Here is a 17,367-nt window from a genome sequence, read left to right as displayed (position 1 = left end):
TTCAAAATAAGTTAAACCATCATGGTGAATCTTTCTAATTTTGGATCAATACAAACCACAGAAATTAAAGACATCAGTAGCCTTGGAATCTCTTGTAAGAATAGGAAGATGTACTGAAACACTCAGATTTTTGAGTATATTAAATACACTCAGTATTTAGAACATAGCTGTTGAGTGTTTTGCTAGAGAGATTAATTGTTTAGACATCATCTCTTAGATGAAAAATTCTGATATTCATGTGTTCCTTTTTCTGTACGTTTTTCCTGTGCACTGTAAAAGAGCAGCCAACTTACTGCATATAATTCAGTAGCCAAATTCTTGTAATCTTATCTATCCAGAAGTGAGTATTTACCAGCAGCTGGTAATTAGGTGAGAAGGAGAGTAAAGGTAAATATGTTCAACATCCATAGTCAATACAATGCCAACTGTATTAAAGCTTTTTCTTGTTGTTTTTATGTTGGGTTTTTTGTAATCTTAAGAGATGTCTTTAATACCAGTATATACTGATTTTGTAGGTATTTTAGTTGGAACAATTTTGAAAGAAATATTACTCTCAGAGGAAAAAAAGACTACAAACTCTGAATACAAACTCCCTAGCTCTTTTCCGTTTCTAAACTGAGGAAAGGCAGTATTTTGTAGCAGTTTGCAGTGAAATCTTGATATGGAAAACATGTTAATTTTAATTATTAATAAATAACAAAAAAATTCTCTTTATGTTAAATACTAACAGAGCCATGATGTCTCTGTTTAACAAGGACATGGTGAATATGTCCTTGAGTGTTTTTATAGTCATTGCACAAATTTTCTTTTAAAAAATCATACTTGTCACCTAGCTCTTTTAGAGCTTTTTTAGCACAAAAGTCAAATATGAATGGGGAAAGTCTTCCATGGATTCTTCGGTTACATGAAGGTGTTAGTTGCTTCATGTTGTATAATCTCTTTGTAGAAATGCAGTTTAACTGAAATAAAAATCAGTTAGTAGCTATGAGATTAAAAGATCAATGAACAAGGGGGTATCAAATCACAGGAGTATAGCAGCAATTGATTTTTATTGACTAGGGGGAAAACGATAGGACAAGAAAAGGCCGGTTGGCTGAAAGTCTGCCTTTGTTTTCTTTTATGCTGTTTTAGTGTCACCTTGAGGCATTGTCACTGTATCTTTTAATCGCCTTTCTTTCTTTCTTTGAAGGAAATTTTTTTTCTAAATTAATTGAATTAAGAGAAAAGTATGGATACCTGTTCTAAGGCTTTTCATTGTGAATATGCTTCTTGGCTGAAATTATTACAGAATTATTGTCAGTATAATTTATGATTTGGCAAATTACAGTCTACTTAATCTACTCCTGGGCTGCACATCCTGTTTTGGCATATGCAAGTCACTCTCTGGAAAGCACTTAAAGCTCTGAAGCATGAATACCTCCTCATGGATCTGAACATGTTTGCAAAAATAGTAAATGGATTAGGTTTGTATTCATTTCTTTTGGAGGACTCTGAGTCTGGAAATTACAGGGAGAAATTTGCTGATATCAAACAGCTGGTAGAAGGTGTTGGGAGCCTTGTGATTTGGCATTGGTTCAACAGCTGTTCCTAAGATGTGAACAGTCAAGATGTTTTCTAAATAATAGTGCAGCTAACTAAGCCACTTACACTGCTGGGGGAAGAAAAAAGAAAAAAAAAACAAACCCAAAACTGTAGTATGATTAAGTTCTACATTTTGTTTCTCATCGCAGAAAGCATTCTTTTTCAAGCTCTATTGGCGTAGAAGTTCCAAGTCAGTACTGCTAGATGTGAATATTTTAATTTGGTTGGTTTACCTTTTTTACTTTTTTTAATTCTGCATTGGACCTGCAGAAATATTCTAATCACTTTTCCTTCCAATGAGAATCGCTATTTTGTACATAGAAATCTGATCATGTCATCTCATTCTAGCATCAAAAGCAGTTAGAGAAATTCTTCCTTTTTTATATAAATGTACTCTAACTTATTCCTACAGATCTTTGGGAGGCAGTATTTTCGTTCAACTGCAGTTGTCATTAAACCTGAGGTTAAAATGCCTGGGCCCTAGCTTGACAGAAAGTTCTAATTTTTCTCAGCAAGTCAGCCACAGAATAAATCTCATTTCAAGAACAATATGTTCTTTAAAAGAACAGAACTTTGTTTCTCTTGACAAGACTTCAATCATACAGGGTGTTAAAATAAAATTAATCTTTCCCCCATACACTCCTAACTCAGCTCTGTTGCCTCAGCAGCTAGAGAAAGAGAATAATGTAAGCCTGACCAAATGGTCAATGGTCAGAAAATCCACAAGAAAAAAGTAGTTGAAATTAGTCAACTACTTTGGAGTTGATTAACTAAGAGTCAGTTCTTTGTAGTTTATGACTTTGTGTATGTACCTGCAAATCCTCCCCTAAGTACTGGTGCTCACCTTTTCAATTAATTTTACTCTGTTTTGTGGTTCCTGGCCTCTGTCATTTTAACATGCTTATGCTTATATAGTGATTCAGCACAGCATAAACTGACTGAAGTATTAGATTAATTGAATGTATGCATATGAACTGTTTAGTGTATTTGCAGTAGGCTTGGTTCTTGGGCTTGCTGTTCACATAGCTCACTACATATACCAAGTGTAATTATATCGAATTCCCTGTGAGCAAGGCAACAGTGAACTGCTGCAGCACAAAAATTCATCCAAACCACAAGGCTGTTCCTGGAGGTCTCTTAGGAAAGAGGCCGGCAGTCCTCATGAATAGTTACAGTAGATTTCATATTCCTGCTGCACATCATTTCCTTCCTCTCTTACCCTACAGGTCCTGTAAAGACATACTGAGACATGAAAATTCGTGTATGTTTTGTGGAGTGGCATTGTTATTTGTAGTGAGTGTTTTACTCTCAGTAATCCAAAGAAATGTCTGTTGTGTTTACTTACCTATTCAGTATCTTAAAATACTGAATTGTTAAAAAGGGCTGTGTGCACCAAGAGTAAAAGCATTTTAAAGCTCTTTGAAAAGGACTGGTAAGTAATTTTTCACCTTTAAAAAAGTAACTGACATAAGATAAATAGAAGTCAACTCAATTTTTTTTATTTCTATAATGTATGTTTATATTCCATTTTCAATTTGGGGAGGGTTGTGGGTTGTGTCTGTGATGGCTATTAAAAATCATTGAGCTTTGAAAGGGTAATTAATTTAGTTCAGTAGCAAATGTAGGTTTAGTATCAGTACTTCATTATTCATAGAGAGGAACTAGAGCATAGAGCACTTTGTCAATTTTTAAATGTTTCTCTCACTACCGTGCTTCTTCAAAGGGCAAAGTAATGAATCATAAAGTAACAAACATAAGGTTTTTTTCTTTTCCTCTTTGTCTCTCTCCTTTTCTCCTGCATGACATACTCAGATTGGTTCTCTCCTCTGTTTCGGACTATTTTGCGGCGATGTTCACTAATGATGTTAGGGAAGCAAGACAGGAAGAGATCAAGATGGAAGGTGTGGAGCCAAATGCATTGTGGGCTCTGGTTCAATATGCATATACAGGTAATTGAAGTGAAAACGGGAACTTCATCTAATGAACTGGCCTCCTGTGAGCATTATAGGCCATTACTACATTTCAAAAGCTCTTTACAAATTGTTATTCACGTATTTAATTCCTTATAAATAAGTAACAATTATTCAAAGAATCGTAGAATATCCTGAGTTGGAAGGGACCCATAGGAATCATCGAGTCCAGCTCCTGGCCCTGCACAGGACAGCCTCAAAAGTCACACCATGTGTCTGAGAGCATTGTCCAAATGCTTCTTGAACTCTGTCAGACTTGGTGCTGTGACCACTTCCCTGGGGAGCCTGTTCCAGTGCCCGACCACCCTCTGGGGGAAGAACCTTTTTCTAATATCCAACCTAAACCTTCCCTGACACAACTTGAGGCCATTCTCTCGGGTCCTGTCACTGGTCACCACAGAGAAGAGATCAGTGCCTGCCCCTCTGCTTCCCACCATGAGGAAGCTGTAGACCCCAATGAGGTCTAATTGCTCTTAAATGAGACAACCTGGTAGGATATAGTTTCTCTGATAATACTATATTCAGTTAGTTCACAAATTATGTGAATCTTTTAAATGTATCATGACTGACAAAAAAAGGAATCTTATTAGAATTCCCTTTCTTTACATCTTATAGATACCAATTCTGAAAAGCTGGTTATATGTTGCTGAGAGTGATGTTTACTAAGCCTTCTATGATATAATAATTCATATAGCCTGTAAATAATTCTTTTGCCCCTGAGTTTTAGGGAATTTAACAAATTATAAGAGCAAACTAATGTAATCTTCTTTTTAATGTTACTAGGTCGCCTTGAATTAAAAGAAGATAACATTGAGTGCCTGTTGTCTACAGCTTGCCTTCTCCAGCTCTCTCAGGTTGTAGAAGCATGCTGTAAATTCCTAATGAAGCAGCTTCACCCGTCCAATTGCCTTGGAATCCGATCTTTTGCTGATGCACAGGGTTGCACTGACTTGCACAAGGTGGCTCACAATTACACTATGGTATGTTGTTATATTAAGTATCATCAGCTTTATTTAGTAAGGAAAAATACAGAATGTTTTCCTGAAGAAAGTACTAAGTTTTTCCCCTGGAAAGCCTTGGTCATTTTCCAAACAAGAATGTACATATGTTCCCATGATGAAAAAAGACAAAATAACAGTAAAGTTGCTGGTTTAGAGTTGGAAAGAAATAGTCAAGCATTCTTAGGTCCCTGTAGCAGTAATGGGATTGTGTGATATGCATTTAATAAAATAATTCAAAAGCTTGTTATTATTTCTGACAGTCAAAAACTACAGGGTTTGCAGTGGGCAAGCTGCCATCACCTAATCCAAAATAACACATTACAGAATGGAAGTGTAGAGTTCGTTTTTTCGTAATGAACTGGAGTAATCCATTCTAAGTTGGGTATGAATGTGGGCATTCATCAGTGTAGACTCTGGATTGTCCTTTATGTCTTAGTACTGGGATGTCAGGGTGACATCAAAGAATTTAATCTTAGCCTAGGCAGTATATGACTAAATACAAATTTGTCAATTATATTTTTATGGAAAGACTGACCTGCCAACTTAATCAAACTCCATCTTCTTAATAGTCATCCTTTTATTTTAATGTTAAATGTTTGGGTTTTTTTTCATTTTCACAAGCATATTTTAGTAATGTTATCAGAAGAAAGCAGGACAACTATCTCTAAGGCAAGTCAGTTCTTTCCAGTTTTGTGAGGCATTTTACTCTCTTCTTGATGAAATTTTTCCTGTGTAAGCTCTTGGGACCTGAATGAGGGCATGTAGATACTGCATAAGAGATGTGGGAATGAAGATAGTATTTAATTTGCTTGTGTCGTGTGGCATTGCTTTGCCATTAAGATATTGGCTTAGATCCAAGAGTTGTAATTTGTGTCTCGTAATTGGTATGAGAAATCCACGGCTCTTCCTCTTGCTGCCTTAGGTTTTGCTTGTTTAAAAACTTTTTTTTTAATTGTATCTTCTTGGCTTAAATTAGTTTAGTATGTGTAACAATTTAAAAAAGCTTGCTTTTTTTTTTATAGACAATACAATGTTCTTCCTCAGATCTCTCACGCATTTAGTATCATGTACACACTGAAATTTACCAAAGCAAGTCAATAAATAATGTGCAGATTGTAACTTACATGTTCCTATTCATTATTGCGCTAACAAAAATAAGGACACTGCAATTAGATAGACAGACAGATGGAACAGTAAAGGTAAAGGTGGCCTATGCCTTTGAGGAATATTAGAATTAATGCTGAGTGAGCAGTGATACAAAAAAAATATGCCAAAACAGAACCTCCCTCCTCTGACCTATTTTTTTTCAGAATAAGCATATATTTTGGTCTGTGCTATTCTCATGTTTCTTTTAAGTGGACTGCCAAGATCAGAATACTAATAATTATTAGACTAATGCACCTTTAAAAGTGAATGTTAGGGATTATACTCTTACTATTCTGACTGGCAATTCATGATTTATGGCAGATAGCAGCTGTGAACTTTCTAAAAGCCATTCTTTTACAGCACCTCTTTCTTTTGTTCAGACCAGAGGAAAATAGTTTCGTGCCTTTTGGCCGTTGTTTACTTCAGTGGCAATATTGTTGCTTTTAAGGCTTTGATGTGGGTGAAATTCAAATTAGGTGGATTTTAAAAAGCCATTTTCAGAACTAATTAGTTGTGCTAGATGGATTTTTCCCAAGGCCTCTTTTAATGTTGTTTAGTTCCAACAGAGACATGAAATTGAATTTTAGTAATAATGAGTAGTAGAGAAGCAGCTTCTTTAGTTTGAAATGAATGTTGCTATGGAAACTGCATAGAAATGTATAGTCCAATTGAATCTTCCAATTAAAATAAATCCCCAAGTAATTTCATTTGTTTAAAAGCTGTTTGAAAAAAAGCAAATGTTCAACAGTAGTAAGTGCTAGCTACTTGATGCTCTTTCCATTAAGAAGTATTAGAGTGCAAGGGTTAAACACACCTGTAATACCTGGAAAAATTCTGTATGTTAAAACAGTGAATTATTTTTATGCTGTGTTGGGCTGCATAGAACAGTGGGAGATTATAGAGAAAACAGTTTATACTTCCAGTTCTTTTAAAGCACTTGTAGTAGAAGATAGTGAATAGTACAAAATATTTAAATTTTAATTTATACATATTATTTTCTATAAGTTTTCCTTTCCTTTGACAGGAAAAAAAACCTGATTGCCATGTAACTTTTTCTACAATTACAACAACTTCTCAGTTTTAAAGCTTTTTAAGACACATGATAATTTGGTAATCATCTTACCTGCTTCACTAAAATAGTTCTTTGTATGAAGACTAGACATTCAGGTGAAATGAGCATTTGTTTAAACTGAAGGACCAATCAGTGAGTTATCCCACTAGGCCTAATTCTGTTAATAGGCTTGCTGTGTGTGAATAACGTTCATTAGCCATTGGCTAGCATCAGGGATTAAAAAAATTAATAAGAAGGATTTAAATGCTGCATTTTTCATATTAAAGATGTAGATGTTTGTTACACTAAAAGGGCTTAAGTGTTGCATTAGTTTATTGTTTACTGTGTTGACAGTTGATAAGTTGTTTTTTCAGAGAAGAATAATTTTTAAGTTTATCAAAACAGGTCAATTTTTGACATTACAAACTAAAGCTTGAAAAAATCCTCAGGATGCATGAAGTGAAACATGAAATGAACTGAAGTTATCCGTAGTAGATTTAATGCTATATAAACAGCAGCTCTGATTTTTATGCATCAGAGTTTTAAAATAGAATTGACAGAATCCTGAGATGTATCTGGGTAAAGGTATCTTTTGAACAAAGGTTGTCCTGTTTTGCTGTAGTTTGTATATAGTGTTGGGGTAATGCAATTATAAATTGTATGGATTTTATTAGACTGGCCAGTAGTGCATCTGTTTGCTTTAATTTGTAAAACCTTCTTGCACAAAATGCCTTTTGTGCATTTTTGTCACTGTCTTCAGAGTCAAAAGAAACACCTCTTTTGCCATCTTGTTTGTTCAAAACAGTTGATAGTGTACCTTCAATGAAAACCAATAGCTCCTTTTCAAAAAAAAAAGTAAACAAAAGGGAAGTTAATGCTCCGAGTTGAGGAAAAGCTAGCCTATGTTATTTCCAGAACACGAAATATTTGTGGTGAGTAGTGAGGTGTTCTTAGGTGTTAGTAGCTTCTTCAGTAGCCAGATTTTAACTTTCTGAATTACAATCAAAAAAAAAAGCAGACATTCTAAACTTTATGTGTGATAGTACCTGAGTCAGTCCCTAGCTCTGTAATCATTGTTGCTCAGCTTTCCATGCTTAAAGCAGAGTGAAAAGCCATTTTAATTTTCATCAGAACTCTTCAGAAGTACATGATCAGTGATAGTGTTACCAGATTCAGATAGTTTCAGAGTTTGTGTGATTTCTGAGCACAGCCAATGGATGTTTATAAGAAGAAAGACTTAGAGAGGATAGAGTGGCAGATTGAGTCCAAGCATAGAAACCAGGTATTTTGCAGAAGAATAGGTGTGGGACACTTAGACTTGCTTTCTCCTGTAAGGCAGGGGTGGGGTAACAAAAAAATTGCAATATAGAGTTATGACTTGGGAGGAGGAATTGAAGAGGGATAATTTGTACTTTTTTCTCCTGAAACAGCCAGGATAGTTTTTTCTCTTGGTAACAGGGAGCATGAAAAGGGGAGGAATTTAAATATTTCTTTTGTCCACAAAGGGCCAGAACCAAAGATTGTGATAGTGCCTAAAACAAGGCACCTGAAATTGTCCAAAATACCCTGTTCAGTAATCATCTGACTTGGAAAATATTCATTCACTTTCTTTTTACTTGTGAAAACCCTGCCTAGCACAATAGATCATTACTGCCTTGGAAAGTCTAAGTAGGTTTCTGCATGCTGCTCAGCCTGTTTTGGAATCCAGAAGCTGCACAACGAGGAGTGAAGCTACAATAGTTGTACTCTAAGTGAACACTGGGCACACTGAAAGCATTAGGTTGGTTTATTGCTTAACACGTCAGTCAAAGCTGACTAAAAGCAAAGTAGATGGTATCTAACATCTGTTTAACTATTAATAGTTTACCAGGAAGTCAGATAGCTCAGTTCCTCAGTTCTTAGTGAATTCATACCTCAGCTGACCAGCAGACTGAAACAGCCAGCAGACAAAATTACATTCACTGTTTGCTCTCATTTAGATCTTGTGAGTCAAGCACCTCTTGCTTTTTGGTTGCCCAGGTTCAGAGTTTAGGCAGAGCCCTGTGGTTAGAGCTGCCTGTTGGGCAGCCTCAGTCCTTCTCAACCTGAAGGTATCTGATGCTCACTAAGGTTTTAATCCTTCTGACACAGTGTAGAGAGAGACTAACCATATCACTGCATCCCACTCTGGGATTAAGTATCATTTAAAAATAAGCATCATAACACCTTATTTTTTATGTGCTCCAGATATTTTCTTGCTCTGTATCAAGTCCAAGGCAGACCTGTGGTTAAGAATATCAGTATTATTCACACTGCAATTGCTGAAGAGTGAAATTGAGGTGATAATGTGAATAAGCAGTGCACAGCATTGAACACGGGGACTGCATGTCCCTGTCTTAGCTAACACATAAACCTCAGGCTACTACTTTGATAAAATTTCCAAGCACTTTGAGAAGCTAATTTGGGGGTTGGGAAACTGTTTACTTTCAGGACCAGAAAGCAAGGGGTTGAAATTGCAGACCGTTTGTTCTCTGAAATATCCTGTTCTTCCACAGAGGGTTCCCATAAGAAGAAGGAAAGAAAAGGCTAATGAGGAGGTTAAGAATGCTAGGAGATACACTGGCTCCTCCTTTTTGTCTTCAGAATCTCTGTCTGTAGAGGAATTGTCAGATTCTGATTATAAAAAAACCCAGACATAGGACAAAGAGTGCCTGTATTCCCAGTGGAATGCTTTGATACTCTACTCAAACGGAGTCTCTGCTTTAAAAATAGAATGGGAGCAAGAGGAAGTTGAACTTGTTCCCATCAGAAAGCAATGGTCTGCAAGCAACAAGAAGGAAAATCAGGCTTTTTACACACAACAACTGTTGAAGTGATGAAATCCAGTTGGAGAAAAGCTTTCCAAAGAGGATCCCTGACTGACTTATGCAAGATCAACTTGTTGTTGCCTTCAGAGACAAAAGAAACTTTCTATGCAAGTGCTTTCCCCTTCCTCTTTCTTTGATCTGGATAGACAATATGGAAAGTTTAAGGTAGTAAGTGTTGGCTTTTCTCTGTCAGAGCTCACTGCCTGTTCATTCAGCAAAACTAAAAGCACAGTCCAGCTTGCTTACTCTCTAGGACAGAGAATCTACAAAAAAGCAACCAGTGGAAAAAATTAACTCAGTGGAATCTGAATTCCTATGAACTGCATGTTTAAACTCTGGAAATAATTTTGATCATTTCTCAGCTTCAGTTTTACTCCCAGAGTGAAATAAATAGCAGTGCATGTGTAGTGCTACTGAATATTGGTAGAGTCCTTTCACTGTTTTTAATTCATGTATTTGTTCATTTTAACTTTCATTTTGTAATACAGATTGTTAAATTAATTAAAGAAGAAAAGATGATTCTATCTCCCTTCTTATCTACTTCAGTTTCCACTTGAAAGCACTGCTTTGTAGACAATTGGATCTACTGTGGGAAAGCTTTTCAGATATTAAATGTAAATGTTTCCTTTCCAAATTCTATCCAGGAATAGAATTATGTACACAGATAACATTTTCAATTATTTTCCTAATTTCAGCTCCAGAAGTACCCCTAGAGCAGAGTCACTTTGATCTTTCCCCTTAGACATCTGGTAGCCATCTTATATACACCTAGCTTTCATGTAAGGTGGACTGTTTACTCCTTATTAGTTTTTTCCTCTTTGCTCAACTTTTTTTTTTATTAGTCAATATCTTTGGAGTACTGAGGTATAGCTTTGAAATGATTAGACTAAGCAATAAAAAGGAAGAAGTGTTAACTCTTTCGCTTTGTTGTCATGATATCCATTACATATGCGATGCCAAACTGTACTGTAGTTTTTGTTGCTATTTTGAATGCTAAATTCAGACTTCTTCTGCAGTGCAGATCCTGCTTCTGCTCCCAAATTTCCCCCTTTTTTTTACCTATAAGTCCTATTTTTTTCCAATATGTACATGCTTCTAATCTACAGTTTTTTCATTAATGTGCAATTCTTTCTTTTTAAATCATTAAACAAGAGACTAAATAAGGCTAATTTTGATATAAGGCCCCCAGACTTCCCTGTTGCTGGATCTAACATGCTTTGTTTTCCAGGTGTTTTGGAGGTGCATGTGATGGCAGAGCAAAACCAGCATCCCATTAGTTGCCTCTCTAGCAATCAACAGTGCATTTAATGAATTGATTGTAATACTGTGTTATTGTCGTGAAGTCACTCTTGGTTTTATGTGTTTTGGTTGGTATGTGTTTAGCTGGGGTTTGAACTACCAAAATATAAGCATTTGTTGTGATTTTACTTTTCTGCTTTTACTTTGCTTTGCTGCTTTGTAAAGGTATATGGGGAAAGAGGATAGACATGACTTCACCCTATTCTGTTCAGGTTTTTCACTGTAAGTTCTTGGTGCTGATTGCGTTTCTACATGCTTCTGCTATTTCTGCCTGTGTTGATGAGAATTCTTACAGAATATGCTGCAAGTCCTCATATTATGAAGTAATGGGATATCAGTGTAGGACATGTTACATATTGTGAATTTCCTAGTTTAAAGTAAGAATTTGTTGCTGAAAATGACAGGCTAAAAGTTAGAAGATTGAATCCTATCAAACTAGATATTGTTAATATAGCAAGGCATGTGCAATATTGTGGATTCTTCGTATGTTTTGCTCCCCAGACAAGTCAGATCAGCTGTATAAAACCTACAAAATAGTAAAATAAACTTAAAATAATGCATTTTAAATCACAATAAAATTGTTAGTGTTACTTCCTCTGAAAACTTAATGCCACAGTTTCATTTAGCAGTAATGAAAACAGTTACATGTACCCAGTTGTAGCATGATGTGGTGTGTGCTTGACAAAGCATCTTACATTGTCAACAGGAACCAGCTGCATCTTTTTAACTGTACTTCAGAAAGTATTTCTTCACTTTGCAGTGCCAAGATAGTACTGCCCACAACCTATGGCTCATTTCTGTCCATACCCTTTCCCCTCTGTTGTTTCAGCACATCTATCTGTGAGACTGAATGATTGAGTTAGGGAAATGATCAGGGGTGAAAATAATTCGGTACATTTTTTTTTTACTTTTTTTTTTTTGGTCCTCCTCCCAGATCAGTTCTCCAGTGGTACAACTGAGAACCAGCATGAAGAGAGGGAAAAGAGGGGAAGATATAATAGGTCTTCAAAGTATGACATCACCTGTATTAAAATTCTTTTCTTTTTCAGGAAAACTTCATGGAAGTAATTAGAAACCAGGAATTTCTATTATTGCCAGCCACTGAAATTGCTAAGCTTTTAGCAAGTGATGACATGAATATTCCTAATGAAGAAACTATACTGAATGCACTACTTACGTGGGTTCGACATGATTTGGAACAGAGAAGGAAGGATCTCAGTAAACTCCTGGCTTACATTAGACTGCCTCTGCTTGCTCCACAAGTAAATTGTTCGGTTCCTCTCTATACCATAGTTACGGTGGGCATAATGCCTACCTCATAGATAAATTGATAGTGGCAAATCATACAACTCATATTGATTTGGATTCTTAGAGCTGCATGTAAGGACTTAGCATGATAGTTTATGTCTGTTTCTGAACTGCAGTGTATTCTGATCCTAACCTGAGATCAGTCAGGACACAAGAAGGGGTGGAGCTGCTAACAAAAGGTTGCTTCTCTTGTCTATAAAAATGCTTATCACGGTAATGTTAGTCACTAGAAGGTGTGACCTTTTTTAATTTCTTCTTTGTGGAACTTGTGCAGTTTCTTTGGCTCACTACATTTCCTTCATACAGTTTTAGCTAGGAAATGCAATTTGAATAAATTGTTAGGAGCGATTTTTCTTCTGTTAACTCTTGATGGGCCATTATTTGGTACTTCTTGTTCTTCCCAATCAATACTACTTCTCCTTTTTGGACATTTACACACAATGTTGAGGAAGCCTTGGGCTCAGTTTGTTTGAATAGTGAATTACAGTTTTCCTAATCCTGTAGGAATAACTACTCTTGTTAGTGTCATGTGTATTCATTATCTGATAGCATGCATGCAAACTAGGTTCAATTATTTTTATTTGTTTTTCCTTTCTTCTCTTTCTTTGCTGGACCTTCTTTAGTAATATTTAACACTTACTATACAGTCAAAGGATTTTACTTTATGGTCTTCAGTCTGTTTAGTGAGAATTTGCTGTATTAAATGAAAAAAATAGGATTTTTATGGAACCCAAATAATAAGTAAAGTTCATTAACAAAACTGTAGTTCAATTAATTCATAGTGATAAATCACATCTGCAACATTCTGTGTATTACCTCTAATCTGATGTCATCTTGCTGGATAGTAAGATTCGCTACCAAGCATTTTAGTATTTATTTCTATACTGATTAATAGATATTCAATAGTAGGATTTTCTCAGTTTTGGGCTTGACTTTGTAATTCACTTTTTCTGTAAACATAATACAGTGTAAGCCAGTTGACTGGGAAGAAATAATTCTTTTGTTGAACATTTAATTATTTGATAACTAAGTAACCTCTGCTGTATTCCTTTTACGTAATTGACTGTAATTGAAACATCTTTAGAAACTGAAAGTACAGAATTTATCCCAGAAATATGTACTGAAATCAAATTATGTCCACTTAGTAAATGATTAGGAAAATAGCAAGATGAAACACAAAAGCAGTATTTCACTTGTTATTTTATGTTCAATTTTTCATCTCATCTCCAAATATATACTTACATTTCTAAAACAAGGTTTTTCTGTTACCTTTTTATTTATTACTTTCTTTAACAAATTAAAGTGTTAAAGCTGTGATTTTAATATGGAAACAGTTAGTGCATGGAGTAAATCGATTTGAAGTGCCCAAAACAGTCTTAATGTTTTCAGAATCATTTTTTTCTTCATGATCACATGACACGTGATCTGACAGCAAATATAACATTGAAAAGCTTTTTAGTTTTATGGTTGATGAGTTAAAGATATTTGAAAGAAATTAAATTAGAAAATTGAGCAACTTGCCGAAATCCATAATGTTGCAGGCAGAGATGAGAAGAATATTGGATTCATACACTTTAAAAAAAAGCTTCAGGAAATACTGTGAAACTGTAGCACTGGAAGCAAAAAATTATAATGAATTGTTCTATTGTTTGGTTTTGTGTATCTCTTTGAAGACAGCATTCTGTCATCTGTCTGGTCCTAAATATTTGTAAGTCACTTTTTGTTAAAGATGAATATTTGCCAGCTTCACAAGCTGTAAGATGACAAATATAATCTCTGATAAATAATGAAAAAGATGATTTAGGAATTTCTGAATTACAAGATGGCTCAGATTTCTTTTAGACAGAAATTCTTATTACTTAAGTGTCTGCATTACCTTTCTCCTTATCAGGTTTACAGTTACTATGATTTCATGCTAACATGTCATTTATAAATGCTGTTAGAAATGCTTTTACTAGACGGAGCTATGTAGATAATAAAACTTGGAAAAAAATTGCTTTCATTTCAGTAAGCCCATTCCAAGTTCTTTGAGTGAAGAATATTTATAGTAGTTTCAGTTTCAAGAGTCTGCAGGTTAGATTGCATTTCTTTTTAAATGAGATAAGGTTGCTTTCAGAGATTGAGACTCTATGCTGTGAGAAGTTCTTTATAGGTTGAGGGGGTTAGAAGCTGTAGAAAATGTAGGTTGCATCTTGTTATTGCAAAACTCACATTCCCACATAGTGTTGCTTTAAATATTAAACACAGCTTGTCTATCATAAAAATATATTAGAGGTCTGAATTGGTCATGTTGTGTACAAACATTAGTTTTCGTGCATGCAGCTGTGATGTGACAATGTCTGATTTAGGATGATAGTAATGAATTGATTTCTTTTTTATGTATATTTTTAAACTATGTGCAATGGGAAGACTTTTCATCAGCTATTTTTATTAGTGAGAACATTAACCAAGTGGAGAAATGCTACAAAAGTCTCACTTTTCTAAAAGTCGCTAGTGAAGGGCTTTGAAAGGGTTTTTCAGTCTGTGTGTGTGTTAATATTGTTTTCTGTCATATTTTGTGTTGATTTGATGTTCAGGTTTAGTAGTGTGTACTTACCTGTATCTCTTCCCAAACCATGGTTGTCATATTTGCTACTTCGCAGCCCTAAGGCAGCTTTAAGCCAGGGATGTTCACACCATATTGTGCACAACTATTTCACAGCGAGTCCCTTTAGTACTCCTGATGACTAATGTCACAGCAGTTTTGTACCTGTTATTGGTTGGCTGTCAACAGCCTAACAGTAGCATCTCGTTCTGGTTTGTGGACTTGCATGTCTAATATTCACAAAGTGTTTGGATTTGGGATTTTCAGAGTCATCTGCTTTTTTCTCATTGTTCTGACAACTGGCCAAGTTCCATTAGGGGACTTCACTTGTTTTTTTCTGTCTTACTGAGGCCACATCATGCAGCTCAGAACAATGCCAGTTGTCCAGACTTCTAATAATTAGAGTCATGACACTTAACCATACTAATAATTTTTTTTCCCTGCAGCCTGACAAACATGGAGTACAAACCACTCCAGAACCTTTGAACTTAAGAACTTTTATTAGTAGTCTTTATTTAGTTGAATTTTATTTAAGTCAATTTATTTAACAGTTGCCAAATTCGCTTGCATCCTTGGTCTAAAATTTTTACCAAAGGCTTGTGTTAATTGATACACCGTGATCTGGGTCACTGTCAGAGTGAGGAATAGAATATATATTTAAAAATTCAACCTGTGCTGAAGCAGCTTTTACAGACCCATGGATTGGGTGGATTTGGGAATGTAAGCATGAGGTTGAACTGACTGACATACTGGGAGCCTGATTCCATTTCCTTGAACATTCCTGCATGGCACTGGAACTTGAGGAGATTTTGTTTCCTTCCTTTGGACCATTAAGTTTAAATCACTGACTAAGATCAAATGGCCTTCATTTTTTTTAATTGTTTTATTTATTTAATGGCTTAGGTTAAAATGTGAATGTTTAGTTTATTAGAAGTTTATTCTTACCCTGCTCTTTTTTATATGACCGTTTTAAAAATACAGAGATTTTAAATTGGGCAGTGGATGTCTTTGTGTAAAATATTATCTTGATAATCCTGTTTTTATTCTTCTTGTAGTTTATAGCAATACAGCTTGTTTGATTTTCTTTCTTTTTCACAGTTTCTGGCAGATATGGAAAATAACGCACTCTTTAGGGATGACATTGAATGTCAAAAACTCATTATGGAAGCAATGAAGTACCATCTGTTGCCAGAGAGACGACCTATGTTGCAAAGCCCTCGCACCAAACCTAGAAAATCTACAGTGGGCGTGTTGTTTGCAGTTGGAGGAATGGATGCAACAAAAGGTATTGGCTTCTATAACGTTTAGTTGATGAGCTGGTTTTTAAAAAGAAATGTTTGATAGATGTTTTTACTACATCTTAATTTTAAAATTCAAGGATTCTGCAGTACAGAACATGAAACATCTGAAGTGTATACTGTTCATTAGGTTAAAAAGGTCTATATATCTTCAATAATACTGTAAACATTCTGGAATTGAGAGTTCTGATTGATTTGAAATTACCAAAGAAGTAGCTGATTTCTGAGTAGTGAAGTGTTTAATTGAATGAAAACTGATCTTTATTTACTTGAGTGGGCAGTAATTTGGAAAAGGAAGAAAATAACAGAAGGGGCACATAGGTGACCTGCACATGCTTTAAAAAAAAAGAGAAAAAAAATGCTTTTTGACAATTGTTAAATAGTTTTGTCACAACTACTTGGATCATCTTTTTCATAGATGCTTCCATACTGTTTAATGGTAGCTAGAAGAGATCTGGCAAATTAGAAAAGTTATGGCAGAGAAAGTTGTTGTTTTAAAGTTTGGACTTTCAGTACTTCATGCTTACCTTCATACCTTCAACTTTTTGTCCAATATTACAAAAGAGTGGATTTCAATATATAATTGCATTTCACAGGGCTTGTTTAATATTCCTAATATTTCTATTTCCAAAGGCTTGACTCTGCAAAGCAGTTAAAAAATCTGCTTTTTGTCTTGAAAAGCACTGAGAAAGTCCTCCTTTATAATGATGCAGTTAATTGCTGAGGAAGTCAAAAAAGACTGTTTGTCTACATAGAGTTAAGAACATGGTGCAGGATATCATGGTGTCTTGTGGGATCAGCATATTGCTGAAATAAAAACTATCCTAATAATTCAGGCCTTTTTTTTGCATATGTAACTTGTCATTCAGGAGCTACAAGTATTGAAAAGTATGAACTTCGTACCAATACGTGGACTCCAGTTGCAAACATGAATGGCCGAAGATTACAGTTTGGAGTTGCAGTCTTAGATGATAAATTGTATGTTGTTGGTGGCAGAGATGGACTGAAAACATTGAATACTGTGGAATGCTATAATCCTAGATCAAAAACTTGGAGTGTAATGCCACCTATGTCCACTCATCGTCATGGTCTTGGTATGTACAGTTCTGTAAAGGCTGAATGCATACTTTTAAAAGGTTATCTGTTTTAGGATTGGTCAAAAAACATTCAGAAATTAAGTTAGGGTGGTGGAAATTTTGCTTTAATGCCAACTGCTTATTCAGTGACTTTTTTCCTTCAGATTATATTCAGCATTGGCTACCAACAGGAAATTTCTTTTTTCT

At 35.2% G+C, this 17,367-nt stretch overlaps 1 protein-coding gene across 4 annotated transcripts in view; it reads left to right on the top strand.

Annotated features, from left to right (window-relative positions):
* Positions 1-17,367, top strand: part of KLHL5 (kelch like family member 5) — a 61,101-nt gene that overhangs the window by 34,107 nt on the left and 9,627 nt on the right. For all 4 annotated transcript variants that reach the window (XM_027746795.2, XM_027746794.2, XM_027746791.2 and 1 more), the window contains 5 exons: positions 3,394-3,530; positions 4,335-4,531; positions 11,944-12,156; positions 15,885-16,071; positions 16,954-17,178. In XM_027746795.2, the coding sequence (XP_027602596.1) occupies positions 3,394-3,530; positions 4,335-4,531; positions 11,944-12,156; positions 15,885-16,071; positions 16,954-17,178 (959 nt within the window). The remainder of the gene's footprint in view (positions 1-3,393; positions 3,531-4,334; positions 4,532-11,943; positions 12,157-15,884; positions 16,072-16,953; positions 17,179-17,367) is intronic.

Source organism: Pipra filicauda, unplaced genomic scaffold (genome assembly GCF_003945595.2).
Source record: "Pipra filicauda isolate LSUMZ 115617 unplaced genomic scaffold, ASM394559v2 scaffold38_size3968069_pilon, whole genome shotgun sequence".
In the NCBI taxonomy this organism is placed as follows: Eukaryota; Metazoa; Chordata; class Aves; order Passeriformes; family Pipridae; genus Pipra; species Pipra filicauda.
This window is presented reverse-complemented; position numbering and strand designations above follow the sequence as displayed.